This window comes from Solea solea, chromosome 10, assembly GCF_958295425.1.
Source record: "Solea solea chromosome 10, fSolSol10.1, whole genome shotgun sequence".
Taxonomy (NCBI): Eukaryota; Metazoa; Chordata; class Actinopteri; order Pleuronectiformes; family Soleidae; genus Solea; species Solea solea.
This window is the reverse complement of record NC_081143.1, coordinates 25,064,095-25,085,496: the sequence shown is the minus strand read 5'-3', so window position 1 is coordinate 25,085,496 and position 21,402 is coordinate 25,064,095. Positions and strand designations below refer to the sequence as shown.

The 21,402-nt window shown below is 39.3% G+C and overlaps 1 protein-coding gene across 2 annotated transcripts; it reads right to left on the bottom strand.

The window, feature by feature from the left end:
• Positions 1–1,538: 1,538 nt before the first annotated feature.
• LOC131467487 (uncharacterized) lies at positions 1,539–17,212 on the bottom strand. 2 transcript variants are annotated; one of them, XM_058641439.1, is made up of 16 exons: positions 16,902–17,212; positions 10,725–10,833; positions 10,477–10,592; positions 9,066–9,443; positions 7,765–7,824; positions 7,473–7,544; positions 6,773–6,951; positions 6,223–6,273; positions 5,870–5,908; positions 5,018–5,212; positions 4,823–4,930; positions 4,407–4,503; positions 4,209–4,324; positions 3,909–4,082; positions 3,656–3,745; positions 1,539–2,432 (listed from the first exon to the last, which is right to left on the bottom strand). In XM_058641439.1, the coding sequence occupies exons 2-16, from the start codon at positions 10,829–10,831 to the stop codon at positions 2,316–2,318; spliced, it is 1,899 nt and encodes a 632-aa protein (XP_058497422.1). In that variant the 5' UTR covers positions 10,832–10,833; positions 16,902–17,212; the 3' UTR covers positions 1,539–2,315. The 2 variants fall into 2 exon arrangements, with proteins under 2 accessions (XP_058497422.1, XP_058497423.1); XM_058641440.1 differs by lacking the exon at positions 16,902–17,212 and adding an exon at positions 12,320–12,360.
• Between the last annotated feature and the right edge of the window lie 4,190 nt (positions 17,213–21,402).

Below are 21,402 nucleotides of genomic sequence, written 5' to 3'. Positions count from 1 at the left end.
TGCCACACTGATGCAATTGTACAGTAAACAGGTGATGTAAGCGTAAGCACACATGAGAAATCTAATGCAAGGTTTTACCAATGTTCCCACACTGTGTTAAGAGAAAGAAAGAAAGAAAGACAGAAAGAAAGAAAGATAGAAAGAAAGAAAGACAGAAAGAAAGATAGAAAGAAAGACAGAAAGACAGAAAGACAGAAAGAAAGAAATAGGGAGGAAAAATGAGCAAAGCGACAATTATACACTTTATGTATGAGCACTCGGCTGCTCCTGCTCCTTTTAGACATTTAATAGGTAAGTTTGACTGTTCGGAATTAACATGAAAGATATGTACAGCGTAATTTTGACTTGTCAAAACAACAGTGAGAGAACAGAAGTGACGTCGCTCAAAAAGATACACACTTGAACACAATAAACTAATAACAAACTTTATTTGTAAAGCTCTTTTCCTAACAAACGTCACAAAGTGCTTAACAGACCAATCAAGGCTAATCCAATATTACAAGGCGTCTTTCCTGGTGAGGCAACGAAAGAAAACACATGAAAAAACCTACATTTGAACAGAAAAGGAATCTCCGACAGAACCAGACTTAAAGGATGTGCATGTATTTTCAAATTGACTGTTTTGCCAAAACCAACTAAAAAAACAGTAAAGCATGTGATTATTTCTATGTCAAATTATAGTCATTACTCATTTCTATGACAGGTGTTCTAATACATTTGTTAAGCACTGTATACGGAGTGGTTTTATCTGATTACCATTATTTTCTTCTTTTTTATACATCCATGTATGTGGCTTTACACAAAATCCATATCGTCTATACCACATGTTCGCGGTAAAGACCATGGACAGTATATATATACACACTAAAACATGAGCATAAGTGAGGGCATAACAGCTGTTCAACAGCATTTAAAATATGAAAATAAAATGTCTCAGTGACATCTTTGAATCCTATGCAATGCACTGAAATTCATGTTACCAGCACAAATCATGTCAGTTCTGTCCGTATTAACAGGAATATACACCCGTGTACCTTCAATGATCAGATTATTAGGTACACTAGATGCAGTCATGACGTAAATTCAATCCTAAAATTTATGTGATGGCCATTTTCAAAGACTCTCATGCAGGTTTCAAAGGGGTTTGTATTATTTATTAAAATTGCATTTACATCTATGTCAAGAAACTTGAAGTTTTATTTACAAAACAAAAGAAAACTAGACACAAACGCTTCATGAAAGAAGAAAATGATTGCATGACTACCTGGCTGTACCTAATAAACTGACACTCAAGTGTACATCCAATGTAAATACTGAAGTTGCAGACTTGTCATCTCATATAAGACTTGTTCATCCTTAAACTCGGAGTGAAATGATCCAATAAACACAAAGAAAACGCGATCAAAGATCACCCATTCATAATGAAAGGATTATGTAACATCTCACATACATGAACACATGAATTCAATCATTATGAACTGTCATTTTACTCAATAAATAATTGCATTTCTTTCCTGGTTGCTCAGCTCGTTTAAAAAAAAAAAAAAAAAACACTTATGTACAATAGCGTCATGGAGTCAACATGACACTTAAAGAGAGAGAGATTAGAAAAAGACCTTTTTCAAGTATTCAAGTTCCAGCAATAAATGACCACGTGTGTATTTAAAAAAAAAAAAAATCACCAGTAACAAACCGTCACTGTGAAGAGTTTTCAGTCTCATCAGCGACAGGAGAAGGTAACTAATATTGAATATTGACATTTAAACAAAGTGATCAAAGCAAAAATTATATTAAAAAGGTTTAATACTTTCAGTTCATTTTCTCTCGTCTTTGATTATTCTGGACTATCGGTCGCACGAAAACAAACAACAAAAAATGACAGAACATTCGATAAATTAATGAAAATATAAGTGGCAATAATCTGAACGAACATAATTATGTCGTATCATTATTAAGTGTAAGTACCAGCACTGAGATTAACCTTCATTAGCAGCGGACTTTACGAGTGCAAAGCAGGAGACGATACCCGACGATAAATATCAATAATAATTCATTTAACAGGAGTTTTGTGGCACGCTGGCATGACGGGAAACACAAGGTAGATAGACAAAGAGTGCATTTGAAATTGTGTGTTAAAAAACAAACAAACCTATGATTTTTGTCACTTGTCACATCAGAACCTGCTGACACACACACACACACACACACACACAGAGACACACAGAAGTACCATGAGCCGTTTTAGTAGCGCGAGCACAGATTCATCCATTTCCTTACATAACAAAGCGCACGTTGCAAATGTCCTCTCCAGGTTTTCACGTCGACGCCATCTTTCCGTGAACACGGAATCGGTAAAGACACGTGTACTCCACGTGACCCCAGTTACTGAGGACGCGCAGCTCCACACACTTGTACACCTCGTCGCTGGGGTTCTGCACGAGGGTGAGACGAGGGACACGGAAGAGAAAAGGAAACAAAGACGAGTTACAGTAACAATGAAGACTTGTCTCTGTCCGACACTGATACCGATATCTCGCGATACCGGTATTAGTCTGATACAGTCATTTTAGACCATTTATGAACGTATGAAGCTGCAAACACCACATTTGTGCTGAGTCATTTCAAACTGTGTCCAACATATATTGTTTTCCCCAAAAAGAAGAAATAAAACAGCCCAAACATGACATATATGAGGATTTTTGTATTGGATTCTACATTTGATTTTGACCAGTATCGGACCGATACCGATATTCATCCCTAGTATTTAAGATCAGGAGGAGGATGAAACATTTTGACGTTCAAGTCTGAAAGCTGTCTCTGGTCTTCACGAAGAGAAAACAGGCTCTGCCAAGCAATACTATCAGAGCTGACAGAGGGAGCATTTGTGTGTATACAGCAGCAGTGCAGGGGCAGTACGATTCACTTCTAAAACTATCTTGGGGACGCGTCATTGTCTTTTCATTAATATGACAACCTGTTTGCGGTCGCCTCACTTTACTAAGGTAAAATTTGGTGGTGTCCTTATTAGGTCATTTTTTATATTTTGTTCGTTTTATTTATCTCTGATTTTTCAGCTGTTGTTGTTTTTTTAATAAATAAAGTTGGATTGGATCTGTCTTTGTTTTGTTCTGTAAATCACATGGAACGACTACTGTGTACGATAAATACATTTCCCTTTCCTTAAGGTTATTATAGTTAAAGAAAACTAAAATAAAATAAATACGAGAGTTTAAAAAACAACAACAACATATAACTTACTGAAACTGAAGTGTGTGTTTATAAAAGTAACTAAAATGTGCTGAGTTTTCATCTTTGTAAATTAACTTCATACATAATCCTTTTGGGTTGATATAAAGTGTATATATTTTGAAAGGTTGTATTTCTTCATTTGTCCTCATTCACTTCTACAATGACATCTTTTGCTGGGTTTTTATGACACACAATACTTATTATGAAAACTAAACTAAAACTAAGCATTTACAAAAAATAAACACTAATAAAAACTAGCAAACCGACTGTAAAAATGATTTTAAAACCATTATAACCTTCCTTACAGTATGACCTCGGTTTTGCTCACTGACCACACGTAACACACTTTATTTGTTATTTTTGCATTTATACAGAAGAGAAATTAGATTAAAGAGTGTGAACTTACAGGTAGTTCAAATGTTTGCGTCGACTCTCCTTCCTCATCGTAGGTGAACGTCCCCAACAGTGTCCCCTCGTCACTGTCGTCCTTCAATCCCTGGCAAAAGAGAGAAAGTGGTGATTAACTAAGAGTCAGATCTGCAAAGTCTGAAACAGAATCATTTAAAATAAGAGTAAAACAGAACAATATCAATAATAAAACTACAATTACACTAATGCAACTTGTAGAGAAAACAGTGTTTCTATATACGAGCGCTCACATAGACTTCAAAGTCTTTGAGTGCCGAGTCGATGCGGCCGGTGGGGGAGTTGTAGCGCGGCAGGTGGTCGAGCGTCACGTGACTTATCTTTACAGGGTGAGAGAGAGAGATGACGAGAGTTCCCTGGACCCCGTGGAACGCCCAACATTTGCCAGGAAGCAGCACTGGGTAACCCTGGGAGAGACGAAGGGGAGGAGCCAAAGTTGTGTTGACTGCAAACTGAACCATATGTGACAGAAAACGTGTGTGTTCAGAGTGAAAGAGACAAAGAAGATGGCAGCTGGAAGGTGACCGCTGTACCTGTATAACAGTGCGCGGGCTTTCAGACGGATACCAGAGCGGGAAACCGAACAGCGTCACACACGCTGAGCGAATCCGATACGTCTCTGAACACCTGGTGCTGATCACACTGGCACCTATAAACACATTATGCTGCTTTTAAAAAAATTAAATCTGAATTTAAGTCACAGTGACGGTGACAGTGAAGACGTTTCTGACCTTGAGTCTCCAGGGCAAAGTCGGCCATTCTGTCAGCCACGGGACGTCCACAGTCTGCGTCGCTCACTTTGTCACTGAGTCTGAGAACATCCTGCTCCTAAAACACACAATCACACACATAGCACATAGAAATATAGGTAAAGAAGCCATAAAGGAATATACACAAACACCTACCTGGTGTGACCGATAGTAGGAGCACGAATAAATAATATTGTCATGTTTGTGTGTGTGCTTGCAGTCTCATTAGATGTTCCTCACTTTTATACACTTGAACTGCAAAATAAAGTCTTACTCAAAAATGTAATTTGAAACCAATAGATTATTATTATTATTGTAATCCACAGGGATTAATAAGCGTCACAATAAAGTACTCTTTTTATATCACTAGATTAACAGGGGCTCATTATGTCTCCTACCTTGATGCGGTCAGTGAGCCACCTCTCTATGGCCTGTTGGAGCTCTGGGGTTAGATGGTCAGGGGCAGGAGGAGGCATCAGCCGGATGGACGACAGCTCCTGGTGCAGCTGCAGAAAAAGAGGCAGTCACATTTACACAATGCAGAGAGATGAACAGATCAGAAGCTCACGAGAACCAAAGAGTCCGTCACTTACTTTAGCATTCTGGGCCTCCAGAGCTTGGATCCTGAAGCTAAGGCTGGAGGCAGCAGATCTGCTATCAGTCTGATATTCCTCCATCTGCCTGGCCAGCGCAGCAGCCTCCTGTTCCAGATGCAGCTGACCGTCCGAGTCCAGAACCTCAAGTTTAGCATTAACACCCTGCATGTCCAGCTTTATCTGCTCCTTCATCTGCGAGAGGAAGTGTCGACGAAGAGGTCACAGTGGATAATTACAATCCAATACAAATCAGCCATTTTATTAACTCACTGATATTCTTTTAACCCTTGGGAATAATACACAATAACACTGTCACATATTCAGGCTTTACAAAATGTGTGTTTTTGAGGCAAAGTTGTGCAAAGTAGTCACAAAATAGACAGTTTTTCTTCTATTTTTGTTCATAAAAAAGAGCAAGTGAACTTTGAACTGTGACATATTTCCAGATTTCACTAATTCAGTACGATTTTAAACATTGTGAGTACTTATGGAAGGGTTAAGCACTGATGATGGTGATCTGACTTTTTTAATGAAACCAAGGAAATTGTAGTTTTAGGTCAAATCGCAAGGTGCATAACTGTTTGGACTTTTGCACTAAGCAAACTACTGGACTTTAAAGTTCAATCCCAGCTTCAACAAAGGCATCAGGCTTCAAAACAGTAAATAAATCTATCATATTTCTGCACCAAATCAAATTATGTGGAGGATGATCTGACGTGGCAACCGCTCACAGAAGCAAAAAAAACAGACTATGTTCTTTGTCTTTATCACTAGATGTCACTGCAGCACAGATTCAACATTTCACGGCCCACAGAGCAAGTTTGTTGGATATTAAATGAAGTAGTTTACCTGAGACAGAAGCTGTTGCTGCTTTAGCTGCAGCTCCGCCTGCAAACACACACACACATAATTCAGGTTACACTTTTTCATATATAAATATCTGACAGCCTTCATTTACAGTATTTATCAACTAAAAAAAGGTAACAGTAGTGTTTGAGACTATGGCCAACTGATAAAAGTAGTGCAGGATTCATGTCGTGGCTGTAGCGGGAAGTGGAAGTCAGCTGTGTTTGGGGAACAAATGCTAATACAAACCAAAAACAGTCATTTTTCGACATGAAGTCTTTGAGATTTCTACTTGAGGCTGGTTTTCCAGTTGCCAATAACAGCTGTGCTTAAGATGTTGACCTGCTTCTTCTTACCAAAACATGCTGCATCTTCTTTTCCACAACAGCAGACACAACCGCCTGATCCTGGAGACACAGAAGAGACTCTTAACACAGATATTAATGCCATAAACATTTCTAAATAAATAAATAAGCTTAAGTTTGTCATTATGGAACTCTTATGTAAGAAACATAGTTGGTTATAACAGCCTTCTCCAATGAAAATGAAATATCCTTCAGGACATAGAGAAGTTTATAGACATTTATGGAAAACTGTGTGGCTGCAAAGTATAATTGCTAATCCTAAACTGCACTTGGTATTTTGTATTTGTTATCCTTCTTTTCGCATCTCCCTTTAAGAGTCTCCACAGCGGGTCCTCTTGTCTCATCTCACCCTATACATTGTGTCCTTTTCCGTTGCACTGTCCTCATGTCCTTCTTTCTGTTTGTTATTTTGTAACTTTATCATGGTGAAATATGTTGACCAGGTCTCCCTCCAAAAACAGATATTAATATATCAAGGGACATCCTGTTAAATAATTGGTCAAATAAATGTAGTTTGAGTGACATGCAGTTGAGCCCTTACCACCACAGGTGCATCACGCATGGTGTTGGTTTGTTGAGGAGGAGGAAGAGAAGGAGAAGGAGAAGGAGGAGGAGTGGCAGTGATAACAGGCTGACCCCTGGGTTTTTTCAACGCCGGGGTCTGTGCTGGTGTCATGTGGGAGATGAACAAGGTCAACAGGGGAAGGAGGAACCAGATACCTGGAGAAAAGGAGAAAAGGGACAACGCCTTCAGAGCTTAGAAAACACAGACTTGCACAAAGCAAACTGGACAGTAATGACATTTACAGTGACTCATTTAATTAGACTGAGGTGCTGCTGTTCTATGACTCAAACACACACACACACACACACCCGGACACTGCTGTCTGTGCTTGACAACTGGAGATAAATCATTGACATTCACAGGTTTGTGATAATGACGTGAACGACGATACTCGTACCAAGACTTACAATAACTATTTGGCTGCTGATGCTGATGTTTTACCTTTTTTTGTGGCGGTGACACAAACTCTTCACAATAAAAGTGAATGAACAGTTTTAAAGTCAAAACTGTAACACTCATCTTGAATAAAACACAATTTAAATCATACAAATTTACAAGAATCTGTCAACCGGTTGCATATTAGCCGACACGATGTACAGCAGAGCAACAAATAAAAACATGGGAAACAAGAAGTGTTGTTTTAAATTTGAATCTTAGAAAACTTATAACAACTTACATAGAAGTGCAATGAGGAGAAGGAGAAACAGAGCACACGCTTTCTTCATGCGTCTGCTGAGTGAAGTGTCAACTGCAGGGACAAAGGGGGGAAAAAAAAGACCATTTGCAAGGATTCTGATAAGCTTTAACCTCGAGTCATGGAAACATGACCTGCAGTCATGTGAAAGCTGTATGTATGTGGACAACACGTTGTAATGGGTACACACACACACACACACGCTGCACAAATCTTAGACTTAAGAATGCCTATTAGCATGAACACAAACACACACACACACCAGACATCGTACCTAAAGCTGGCAGATGCATTAGTTTTGAGTGAGCTGTGACAGCCATCAATGAGGCAGAGTCTGAAACACAACAAAGGGAAATGTCATGAAATGTGTGTTGTCATGCCGGACACATTGAAGTACATGCACATTAGGGCTGTCACTTTTTATGTAAAATCAAAATAGAACCCCCCCCCAAGAAAAACCCCCATTTCAGTTCAAAATATACACCCTTGCAGCGCATCAGATGGTGTGTAGTAAATAAAGCATGGGCTGCAGAGGGTGCTGGGAGCTCAGCTTGGCCTTAGATCCTTTTTGAACGCCTTCTTGGTCGACACAAGAAAAGACTGTCCTCCTGAGTGGCCAACCATGACACCAAAGCACCTGAAAAGCTGTGTGTGGAAGTACAAAACAAACAAAACAAACAAATCTGCGAACTCACAAGTTAGCTGAGCTGTTTGCTCCATGAGCGTGAAGCTGCAGAGGAGGCATCGCAGACGGACAACGCAACGAGTGTTTAAAGCAGAACTTTGTAAGTCTGGTCGCTTTTACCTCTCACTGATGTGAAATCTCACCACTGACGCTCCCCTCTCATGGTTATGTGCATTTATTTTCAACGGAGCCGGCGAACCCAAGCAGTGGAACCATGTCCACGGCAGTTGGCATGTTTTACATGCTTCTCGCCATTCCGGAAAAATGAATGGATGTCTAAAATGAGGTCATCACTGTCTTGTTCTTATAGCTGGTACCACGCTTAGTTGTGTGTGTGTGTGTGTGTGTGTGTGTGCACTCTCATGACACAATTTGTGTTTCTCACGTCTGAGACCTGCTGATTCTGAGGACTCGGGGTCAGCAGCCCTGATCTTGCAAGAATAAATTCGGGTGAAAATCCTGCATAGTTCAGCTTTAAACCTCGCATTAGTAAGAGTAAGAGTATAATACATAATCCTGTTGTGTGTGTGTGTGTGTGTTTGGGCAGGGGGGGATATCCAGACATCTTTGACAGAATCAGTTACTCTGTTACAGTTACTCAGTTACTCTGTCCTTGTCCCAGTATACAAGCACAGACCAACTTTAGCTGGTACCTAAATGTAATCAAGCATCATTCCAGACAGAGCACAGAGCATTCTCTTCCTCCATCCAAAAATGCAGCATAACTTCTGTTTTTCTCGCCGTTATCTCACAACAACTGTAGAGCATGTGTAGAGCGCGCCTAGGTATAAATTTGTCTCCCAACCACAGTTGTACCCTAACACGATTCTTCATCACGTTAACATACAAAGTGACAGCCCTTAAGCACATCGATTCACTTTTGTACTCACCCATTAGCTTTAAGAAGGCAGTGTTGATTCTGTTCATGTACTCGGAACTGGGAGCGTCACTGGGAATACTCGATCCCCCGGTACTGCTGGTGGCAGACACGGGCTTCCTGTCAGTCCCCTCGGACGACGAGTACCCCGAGCTGTCCACTCCGCTCTGACCTAGCTCCTTGGGGTTGGGCCCCAGGTGCAATCCAGGCCTGTTGGAGACGCAGTGCCCAGTGTAAGAGCTCTTCTCTGAAGGAGGCACAGTGGGGCAGCTTGTGGGTGTCTGACTCCTGGATCTCGATGGGGCCAGGGCAGGCCGGGGGGTGGCTGTGGTGAAGGTAGCGGTCCTCATGATGGGCTGGGTCTGGCTGCTCAGGGGCGATGGACTTAGGCCTGAGAGGCACATGAAGACAAGGAACACAATATCTTACTGTAAATTACTTTTTTTTTTTTTTTTTCTTTCTGGATTGTTTTTGTTCACAAAGCAGAGGAACAATCCAATTTTATTTGTAAAGCACTTTAGATCAAAGGGGGATAAATAAAAGACACAATAAAAGACATTTAAGGTCACACGAGGCAGTTAAATGTAAAAAAAAAACCACAATACAATAAAACAAGGCTAAGAGGGGGGTGTGACTGTGAGGATGTAGCAGCTCAGAGAGGTCAGAGCAAGTAATTTAAAAGCAAATAACATCATTTTAAATTAAAATGTATGGGCAGCCAGTGGAGTGAAGATAAAAGGGCTGAATGTGTTCATAATTATTTCCGTGTGCCAGTTAAAAATTGAGATGCAGCACCATTTTGTGCCATCTGAATACGGGTGATGATTTAATTTCTTTCTTCTGAGCTCCTCTTTGTGTTTTCAGTCAGACCTTTTTGCAGCCGCCTTCTCTCTTAACTAAAATGACTCACTTCCTGTGTTGCTGAGTGACAAGATCTAAACACTGCTGTATTGGAAGAACACAGAGAGCGTCACGGTGAGCATTGTAATGTCAACTCATTTGACTATGTTTTGAATGTAATATTTGCTTATATTTTAAAATCACACACTGGTGTTTGACATTATTACTGATTTAATCAGTTGTTCCCCATGTGAGGAAAACCCCCATGGTGACGCGGCGTGGCAAACCTGGAGTCAGTAAAGTTATATCTGCAAAAATATGAAAATACGTCATGTTTTGATCGAAAAAAAAACAGAAGGACTTTTATTCAACCGTCTAAACTTTGGTTTAAGATATGCATCTTATGTGACCACACACTTCAATCCTGAACTATTTGTTTATCATATAAAACAACTAAGATAAAACTCATGTCCCCTGAAATACTTTGTCCTTGGCCGTGTTTAAGTCATGCTATTATTGCTACTTTCACAGGAAATGATCTCATTATGATTCTCTAGCGACTAGGACATTGTGGTTTCTTTTACCATCGCAGGGGCCTTCAGTGCCAGGTGTCTCTCGGCTGAGTGAACTGGCATTGCTGTTGGCTATGCTGGAGGTTCGGGGGCTGGCCTTGCGTGTCCCTGACTTCTTCTTGAAAACCCTTTAGAAAATGGACGAGACAACAGCGACACAAACACATGAGGAGGAAAGAGCATTAGAAACGAGACAAAAAAGGACAAAAATATGGAAATCGGATTAGCTGAATTCAAGCTTTGCACCATGAGTTACATACTTGACAGGGTTTTCGCGGTACGATATGTTTGTCACACTACTTGAGTCTGAATCCTCATCCGAGTTGTAGTAGCCACCAGACACCAGGCGAGAACTTCTACGAGACATGACTGAAAAACACATAGAAACAGAATAGGATTTAGCTCCTTAAAATGCACAATGTCTCTGATGGGTACAAGCTGGCAGGAGGTGGTTGTACACGCATCATAATTTGAATTCTATGGCATTAAGTCCATATGAGACATATTAGCATTGTGTTTTTTTAAATCATATGACACTCCAGCTCGGGCTGCAACGATTATTTGATTAATTGATTACTAAATTTGTCGTCAAACGGTTCTGATCATCGATGAATCGTTTTTTTCAATAATTAAAACAAGATTTCTGATTTTTCATCTTCTTAAATGTGAATATTTTCACATCAGTTTATGACATCTTATGGATAAAACAAGTACTGGATTAATTGAGAAAATAATCAACTGATTATGAAAATAATCGTGAGTCGCAGCCCTAACTCCAGCCTTGTCTGACAAAATGTTTCAACCACAGTCAATCCTTCCTTAAAATGACTCTCCAACAGCAAACTTCTCTTATTTCTAATAAACACAGACGAAATCCATTTGGCTTTTAGATGAACAAACCAAGGTGATGCTGACTTCAAGGTTGGTGGCGTTTCACAAAAAGACCAAGAAAAACATAAAATATTCATTTATGAATGAATTTTCTGTTTATTAACATATCAAATCATGGACTAATTGTTGCATCTCTGGATGAGACATTTTGACAATTTAACAGCATATGTATGAGTATGAATTAGCTGCTTTACATCAACTGTGGGTACCAACGTTATCATAGCAGCAGTAAATGCAGTAGCCTGTGCAGCTACTTTAAATGCTGTAAAGCTGAATCAGAACCTGAAGGACCAGTAGCAGCAATTAAAAGTATAAGAACAGACCGAGTCAGAGCATAAGAAATGAATCACCAATTGTTTTGATAATCCATTTTATAAAAACAAGTTATGCAAGTTCACATTCTTAAAGATCAATGACTTCTGTTTGTTCGTTCCTCTGACACAGGAGAATAACTTCAACTATCATAGTCTTCTTATCTTAGCTTGGTTTGTCAGTTAGTGTTTGATGTAGCAGTAAGTCTCTGACAGATGCTCTCTTGGTTAAATTTAGCCACGTGTAATCCTGGCTAATCTCTGACGCTCTAACAGCCACTGAGACTTGCAGAATACATGAAAAAAAACAACAACACAGGCAAAGACAAAGACACAGACACTGTAAAACCATGAGACAAATACATGCCCATATGCAGCATACCTTATATGATCCTAAAAAAAAGATAAATAACAGATTAGCAGCAGGTGATCGTACCCAATGTCACAATGTGTCAAAGTGTCATAATATTGTGACACTGAGTCATAATCAGGAAGAAACTGAACTTTTCTGATTAACCTGAACTTATGCAAGAAAACAAAAGTTGTTAGACAAAGTAGTCATTTAAGCAGCATTTATAACAGCTGTTCTGTTCACTGTGCAGGGAGTAAAACTGCTCTACAACAACCATCTTTGATAAAAAATCTTCATTTACTTGACTCCACGCATCAGGGAAATCCACCAAACTTTAGATTCTGCACTGTGATTCAGTCTTGTAAATTTACAGTATATCCCACATCCGTCTGTGCCTGCTCTCCCATTTAAAAAAAAAAAAAAACAAACAGAAAAGAAAGACTAGTTAGAATCTTGATGAAATCTACTCAGCTGGAGCAGAATGTAACCAACTTGTGCAAAAAGGGCGGCACAGGACGACACAGAGGGAAGCTGTGGTCGTCTGTACCTAACAGATAGAGACAGGAAGTCAGTGTGACTGCACATGTGCACACAGAGAAACCACCACTCCCACACGGGTGTTAAACCTGGTAACACTCGAGCACGGCACACGTATGTTTGTAACAAGAGGGACTTCTTCTGTACCCATCCACAACATCAGGGCATTAAATGCTGGGCTGCAAAAATGAATAGACTAAAATGACTATTGTTACATTTTATGGACCAAACAACTCATCGGTTAATTGAGAAAATAATCAACAGATTAATCAAAGACTGAGATAATTGTTAGTAGCAAAACTAATAAATAGTCTACATTTTATTGTTTAACATTATTTTCCATCACTGGATCAGTGCAAGCTGCTGGATTTCCACCACAGCCTATTTTCAAAAGGCTTAGATTTATTAATAGGTGACATACTAACAGGCTGCTGGAATTACATATGTGGTCTGTATACTTGGAAAAGTTAGCAATAGCAAATGCTACCAAAGTCATACCATTGAAGAATGCAACCAAAACATCCCACCTCCTAATCGTGAACCCTCTTGACAAGCTCCGCCCCCCCAAAAACACTAGAATTCCTTCACTGTGATGAAAGTTTCTGCTAAAATGTATCAAGTGTGTAAAATTTAGGCGTACAATCACCTGATTTTATGAATTTCTGTTTGTACAATATTTATATCAGGAAGGCCGCCATTTTGGACTATCATGTTTTTTTACTATAGCAAACTAAACATATTATGGGTTTTGAGCATTTAACAAAGAGGATGTTGTGTGGATGATGAAACGTGTACTCCACACATCGACACTCACATTTTAAAGATAAGTGTTTCAAAATACACACACCATTATTAGCAGAAAACAAAGGTCGCAGCCATTTTGACACCACAGCGGCAACAACTCATATTTCTAACTGAGCAGCACATACAGTAAATGTCTCCATTTTTAGTTGAGAGGCTTTAACAGTGTGTATTTTAATTCCCTTAACTCCCCCTTTCCACTTTAAATGACATCTCAGAACAGCCTACTGCAGCATTTTTACCCTCCCCTGAACACACCAACCCCCACCTCATTTCAGGCAGAGGACACCCATGCACCGAGCTATTCCTCCTCCCTTTTCTTTCGTTAACAATGGTTCCTATTGAAATACTGTACAAGTATTTGCCCGAGCTGCTCAGTCTTTGCTCGGAGCTAATCGTCCACTCTCACGAATCCAAAAGAATGGAACAGATTAGAAAGGCTTATTGTTGTTGTGTAAAATACAATTTAACAGTTCACTCCTGATTTGGAAATCAATTTTACATCTTGGAATGACTTGAACGATTACAATTTGGAGATTTTTTTGCTAGGTATTGCTATTTGATTTGTGATAATTTCAAATTCAATTTACTGTAGAATTTACATTAAGCCAAATATATATTTTAACAGTAAGAATTCCAACACTTGCATTCATATTTTAAACTGGCAAAGAATAATCAAACAAAAAACATTACAAAAGAGTCTGTAACAGAAAGTAATAACATACAATTAACCTTTTTCTAAACCTTCTCTGACATTGAAATAGGAAGGCAATTCACTCATAAATGAGCAGCATGATGAGCATTTGTAAAACTATTGTGATAATAAAATATAAACCCTGTGTCAGATGTACTGTGTAATGCCTGGACTTAAATTGCCATTTCAAAACAACCACCACCCTGTTGTACAACCCATCTACGTACTGTATATCTGAGTGGTCTCTAAATGTCTGAGCGAGATGGAAACATTTCCAGATAGATCTCTGCTTCATGTCCTGTAGGAATCATGTGCACAAAGAGATAACAGGTGACATCACAGCTACACAGTGAAACTGTCTCCACAACAGCAGTCAGATGCTGCCTCTCTCTCATTCCTTTGGTATCTGACATCTACATACAGTATTTATGGGCCATGAATTCACATAAAAACAATAACGGCTGATTAATATGTTGATTTTTACAATATCAGGAAATATTTTAAAAATGCTAATTGCACTTTGGGTCCAGGGCGGAGTCTTTATAAGTCTAATTTTATTTTAAATATCACACAAAACACAGACTTCATAAAATATGGTATCAAGCCTTCCCTAAACAGGAACCCTCCTGTAAAATACTGTGATAGTCAAAGATTCAGTTTACAATAACATAAAATGGAGAAAAGTGGTGCATCTTGACATGTGACAAGAGAAGTCCATCACATTTGAGGTGTTTTAGCTTAAAAAAAAAAATGCAAACATTTAGTCATTTTCTGTCAAGTGTTTCAGCCCAAACAACTCAGTAGAAGTGATGATGAGTGAACTGAAATCTGAGGGCGCAGAGATCAGGGGATCGTGCTGGTGTTTGCTTTGGGCTGGCCAGAGCAGGGTGGGGCACAGGGACTGAAACCGGTCCAGGATCCTGACCACTGACACGGGGCAGGGCACAGACAAAGACAGAACATGACACTGGTGCATAAGTAAAGTAATGTCAGGGAAAAAAAAGGGAGAGAGACAGAAATAGCTAGAGCCGACAGATTCTGACAAAAGCACTCGCGTTGTGAAGAGAAAGCCAGGGAAAACACAACAGAGATGAAAAGCCTGGAGGCTGGACAAAGGGATGAAATGACAAAGAGTGGAAAAGATGTAACGGCGTGTGCGTGTTTGTGACTTTGCAGGTAGAATATTGTGGGTTAAAGAGAAAGAAAGAGTAATTTTTTAAAGGGGATATGAGCAAACACGAAGAGAGAAAAAATTTAAGAATTAAGGCTGGAAGAAAAAAACAAAACATTTAACCAGTGGGCAAACAAAGGGAATGCCAAGAATCAAACCAAAATTGTCTGCCTGGAAGCATTTTAATACAGTGGCTAACTTGAGGACAGTGCCAGTGTAATATGACTCAGACATACAGAGGAGATGAGTCATCTTTGAACAGTGGCTTCAGAACAAATTACACCAATGCCTTCGTAAAGTAGACGATGGTGAAAAAAACTCTGCTAACCACAGTCATTTGAGCCGAGCATCTACCAAATAAGGTATGTTTGTATCAATGTGAACCAGATGTTTACAAACGTTTCTATGCCTACCTCAATTCATTTTCACGCAATGTTTTGATTCACAGCACTGCAGTGAGCCTTACAGTAATAATATCCTCGGGTGTGTGGCTACAGTAAGCCACAGACCTTCAGGAAAGAAGTTCCAGCAGCAATATTATATATTTTCCATGCTTGTTACCTGTTAGCAGGATTACACCAAAACTACCGAATTTTGGCACAGGGTTGGGGCATGACCCAAAGAAGAATTCATGAAATCTTGTTGTTTTTTCCGCTTTCTTTATTACATGCATTTATGATAACACCATAAATATTTAATAGCATCTTAATTTGTTTTTACATTTATTTATTTTTAATCAAGAATTACTACTTACTTTACATTACATGTCATTTATCAGATGCTTTTATCCAAAGTGACTTACAAGGGGATTGAGTACAATCAGCCAGGGGTGGAGTTGAACTTGCAACTTTACTTAATTACTAATTAAAATAAACAATAGTTGTTTATGTATTTATATCTCAGAACATAAATATATATCACTTATGATATCACTTAATTGGTGGTCCCTGAACGCCCCTTGGGCACTCATGATGACCATATTGCAGAAAAAAAAAGGAACTGGCCATTGTAATGTAGTTATATTATATTTACTTACACACACGTTTGTATAGCATTCATAGTAAGGACATTCATTGACATAATGCATTCCCTAGCCCCTTCCCTTACCCTCACCTTAACCATCCAATGTAAGTGCCTAACCCTAACCTTTACCCTAACCTAAATCAAACCCTATCCTAAAAACCAAGTCTTAATCCTGAAAAATACATTTGTGTCAGGATGTGAGGACCAGCCAAAAATGTCCTCACTTCCTTAGGTAGATAAGTTTTTTGGTCCTCATAAAGATAACCATACAAGGAAAACACACACACACACACACGTTATTTTGAAGATATTGCATAACATAACAATCCCCTAAGCTAGCTGCTTCACTTGCTTGTTTTACCCTAGCAAAGGTATTCTTGTAATAAATAAATAACATCAAATTTATTTCAAAGTAGGTTAACTTAAAACCTGCTTCAGTAAAGAACATGTTGTAATATACTGTAATAGATAGAAAGCGTCAGTCAGGGCACTATTGACTGTCAGTGAACGCAGCAGTCAATTAATCAACGACAGCATCCTGTATTGGATCATATACACTGCACTCCGGACTTTATAGATAAATAAATAAATAAATAAACTAGAGGACAAGTCTGAGTTTCCATGAGTGAACGAGTGGACTCGGAATCCTTAACTTACCTCGTTACTGTATGTTGTTGAGTTCCGTCGCAGTACAACCAAAAAAAGACACCAGTTACGCGGTTGAAGAAACTGTCAAATTCTCAGAAAATGTGCTCTTCGGCGTTCACGACCACCCAGAAGTCGTTCACAGAAGCATCTAATCTCCGCCAAACTCCCAATATATGCCACAAAAGTTAACTTATTGACAGCCGAATTTACGGGAGTGAAGTCCGGAGCCAAGAGACATGACTGCGGGGTAGAGAGGACGCTAACAGCGACAGCCAGCCAGCCGTACGGAGGTCTTCGCCGTGACTAGTGTTGTTGAAAGTAGCAGGGTCAAGCTAGAGGAAGAAACAGAGAGATTTCCGATTCTGTTTTTCAAAATAAAAGTTTAAAGTTTTACTCACACCCCTTTTTGTCATTCAACAACGTCAAGTTAAAAAACATGCAGGATCCTGCACCTTTTCACATTGTACATGAAGTGTATCTGTGTTAAATGTTTTTTAATATCACATTTATCAAACACGTGTTTGATAAATGTACTTCTTTAAGTACGTTTGTAATTTTTGCATATATGTAAATTGTCACTATACATATATATATATATACTGTATATATATACATATATATATATATATATATATACATACACATATATATGTATGTATACATATTATCACTAATTCATTTGGCAAAACAGGACTAAATAAATAAATATTGTACAATTAATTATATAAAAATATTAAATCCAAAACATTCAAAACTATGAAAGACTAAATGATTTTTTTTTTAAACGTGTAGTTTTTTCAGGTTACGACTTAATCTAAGACTCTTAATATAAATGGTTTGTATAGAATAAACGATTCAATTCGAGTTCACTGATAATAATACACTATATACATTTTATAATCTATTATTTGTAAGGTTCACACACACAGATATATATATATATATATATATTTTTTTTACTTTACACGTCCGTAGGAATGATGTGGTGGCAAACTCACCCAAACGGTTTCCGGTCTCGTTCTCGGAGGGGAGGGGAGGGGCATGGCACAAAAACCCTGACAGTAGTAACATGGGGCTCCCTCTAGTGGTGAAATACAATAGTATACTCTGTTTGGCTGCTGTTCGCCTCCTCTGCCGCACGGTGGTGCCGTCCGGCCATAAACAGACGTGAGTGTTCCTCCTGGTCCATGAATCCCTGTGTCAGTGTAATGTAATATAACTTACCTGCCTCTCTTAATAAAAAATCCCTTGGCTGTTTTTTACATAAATTCACAGGAGGTTTTAGCTGCAGGTAGATATTTTAGATGTATGCACAGCTGTCATTTATTGTGGGTGACTTAGCTTAAATTAAAGCACTGCAATAAATTCTACCTGACAGGTTTTATGTGAACATTTTATGTGCAATAAATATAAGTAATTTCTTTATTAGTATTATTTTGAATGAATTAATAGTGATTCATGTGTCAGATTTGAACATTTTCTGGCATATGTTGTTGTTATTATTGCGGATTTTTATGAAATGCAACGTAAGATCACCACAAACTACTGAAAGTACAACGGAATTATGGAAAAGTGAATATTAAGGCATCTTTTTGTATTACTATACATTAGTACTGGCAAAATATTACTAATAATGAGTGTACAATAGAGACAAAGTCTTGAATACACTTGAAAACCCTATTATGCAATAATAACACTCCTATAGAGACTATAAAGCACTGTTTTCCCAAACAATCTACTTTGTTAAAGGTTTGTGTTTTGATTAATCACTTATTAATGACAAACAGGAACAGTAAAAGTAACAGGGAAATGGAATTAGTCAAGGTCAAAACCTCTCCAAAAAAAAGAGGCCTTATTTTTATTCACTTCAGTGTGTTCATCATACACTCAGCTTGGGACTGAAGTCACTCAAAAACACAACAAAATGTTCTTCAGGGGGAAAGCGCTCAGGGTTTGGTACTCTGTAGTTCCGCAGTACGGCTCAAAATAAGTCGTTCTGACCTTATCACTGGGCAGACAACGTCCACGCACAGGGAGGGAAGGAGCGAGAAGGATCTAACTATTGCAACGGGTCATTTTTTTGGGGAAGGGAGGGGAAAGCCGGGGGGAGCCGGGGCACCGAAGTACGGCTGGTATGTCCGGATTGTTCCATATTTGATAAATAATTTGAGAAGGTCTGGAGACTATCAGCAGCACAGGCAGGGCCTCTGACCCCCAAGCTTCACCAACAAAACATGTGTGTAGCTATTGTGCACGGACACGTGTTCTAGTGAGTGTGTATTTACGCCCGTTGAACCCATTGTCTCCGAGTCTGTTATCATTATGCAGCAGTTTCCTTTGGCTGGTGTGAGGGAGGAGGTGGTGGTGGTGGAGGGGGGGTACGCACTCAATTATCAGTTGCTCAACAATGAAGAGTTTATAGACTTGACAAGCTCATCGTTCCCGAGGCATTTCACTGACTTTAAACACTCTTCCTCTCTTCACTTTGATGCCCACAACACACACACACACACACATACACACACACACTCCCACCCTGCTTATCTAACGAGCCGGTGCCCCAGACACAACCAAATTACGTAAACAAACAGCTGACATCATGACATGGGCAAACATGTATAGAATGCACACACACACACACACACACGTACCACTCAGAGTTCCCCTTTCTGGTGTGAGGTCATCGGGTCGGAATGTGATCAAAATAGTGAGAGTGAATTGTTTGTACGTGACGGGGGAAGAGGAGGGGGATTACAAAGACGGGGAGAAGACAGTGTGGGACAGACAGCAGAAGACTTAGTGGGGGATAAACAGATAAATGGACAGACAGACACACACACCTCTATAGACAGTGACACATGGACATTCACACACTGAGTCACCACCGTTGATCTCTAATCAAGGTATAACACAAGGCAGCACAGTCACACACTGAATGCACACACTGTACTGCAGGTGTTTCCACTGTATACGTTGTGTAATGTCGCTTATTTACACATGATAACGTTTGTTTACACGGCAAATCTGACTGCACTCAGATGTGTTTGTTCTGTGCCTGGAAGTCATTCAGACAGCTCACACAGACTGTATGTGGATACTTAACGTCGATATTTGGAATCCAAAGCTCTACTCACCACTGAAATAAACTAATCAAATTACATTACATTACATGTCATTTAGCAGACGCTTTTATCCAAAGCGACTTACAATAAGTGCATTTAAACATTTGGGTACAAATAAGAGCTAGAAGTAAGTAAGCGCTTCAAGTAAACCAAACTATGAAGTGCTAGTCGTAAGTGCGATGTATAGGGTTTTTTTTTTTTTTTTTTTTTTTGTCGTCATTGTCTTAGTCGAGGTAGAATATACATTTTTTTAAGCTAAAAGTTGCCAATTTACCACAAAAAAAAGTAGTGGACATTCTGTTAAACAGTGTTATCTGCAATCAAGAAAGATATTTGTCACTCAGGAACGGGTCCACAATCCAGATGCATCACCCACAACTCTTCAGTAGGCATGACCTATGAACTTGCACAGTGTCGTGCATGATGATTGGTCGGTGTCATACTTGTGGTGTTGCCAGGTCCCTAAACAAGACACGACAAGAATCTGACATGATGACCATCGTGAAAGACAAATATATCACATAATCTGATCCCGGCATTAGGAAGGGGAGGGAACAGAGAGGCCAGGAAAACATTAGTGTGTGTGTGTGTGTGAGTAATAAAAGTATTAATACAGCATCACTTATTATTTGGGGCGCTATTGAAAACAGTTTTGCTGATAAAACTAAGACTGATATTATGGATGTGGTTGTTGAGCAAGGAGTGTCATGTGATGTGGATTCTGCAGCCCTGGAGTCACAAAGATACAGTAAGAGCAGAATAAAGTCAGGGAAGACATGGATTATAAGCTAATTAGTATCATACTAATAAATCATTGCATGAGTTCATGCAAGACCCAGTAGACCAATTGTGGTCTAGTCTAATGCCCTGTTTCCACCAAGTGGAACAAAACGGTTCAGAGCGTATTTCCTTGCGTTTCCATTAAGAATAGTACCAAAAATGGTACCCTTTCCTTGGGGTACCAGAGTAAAATGGTACGGTATGGTCAGGGTGGCTCCACCCACAATAGTCAGCTAATTCTAACTAAGTCATACAAAGCTGGACGTCTTGTTGAGATGAACGTCCACAAACCAAGCAGAAAAAAAGAGCTTTTTTTGTCTTTTGTGTCCAGTTTAATGTCGTCGTCCTTTGGTACATTATGCTACACATCCATCAGGCACCACACACACCCCACCTACCAAGTAAAGGTACTGTTCTCAGTCGAAACGCAAGCCTGACCCAGGGCTTTACCGTTCCAAACCATATCGTACTGTACTGTAACCAAACCGAACCGTGCCATGATGGCAACGCGACATAAAGAGCAGAGCCATCAGAGCCAAGTCTGTCAACTGTCTTTCCATTTCTTGCAATCGCTGGTTTGATTACGACAGGAGTGTTACTGATTGAAA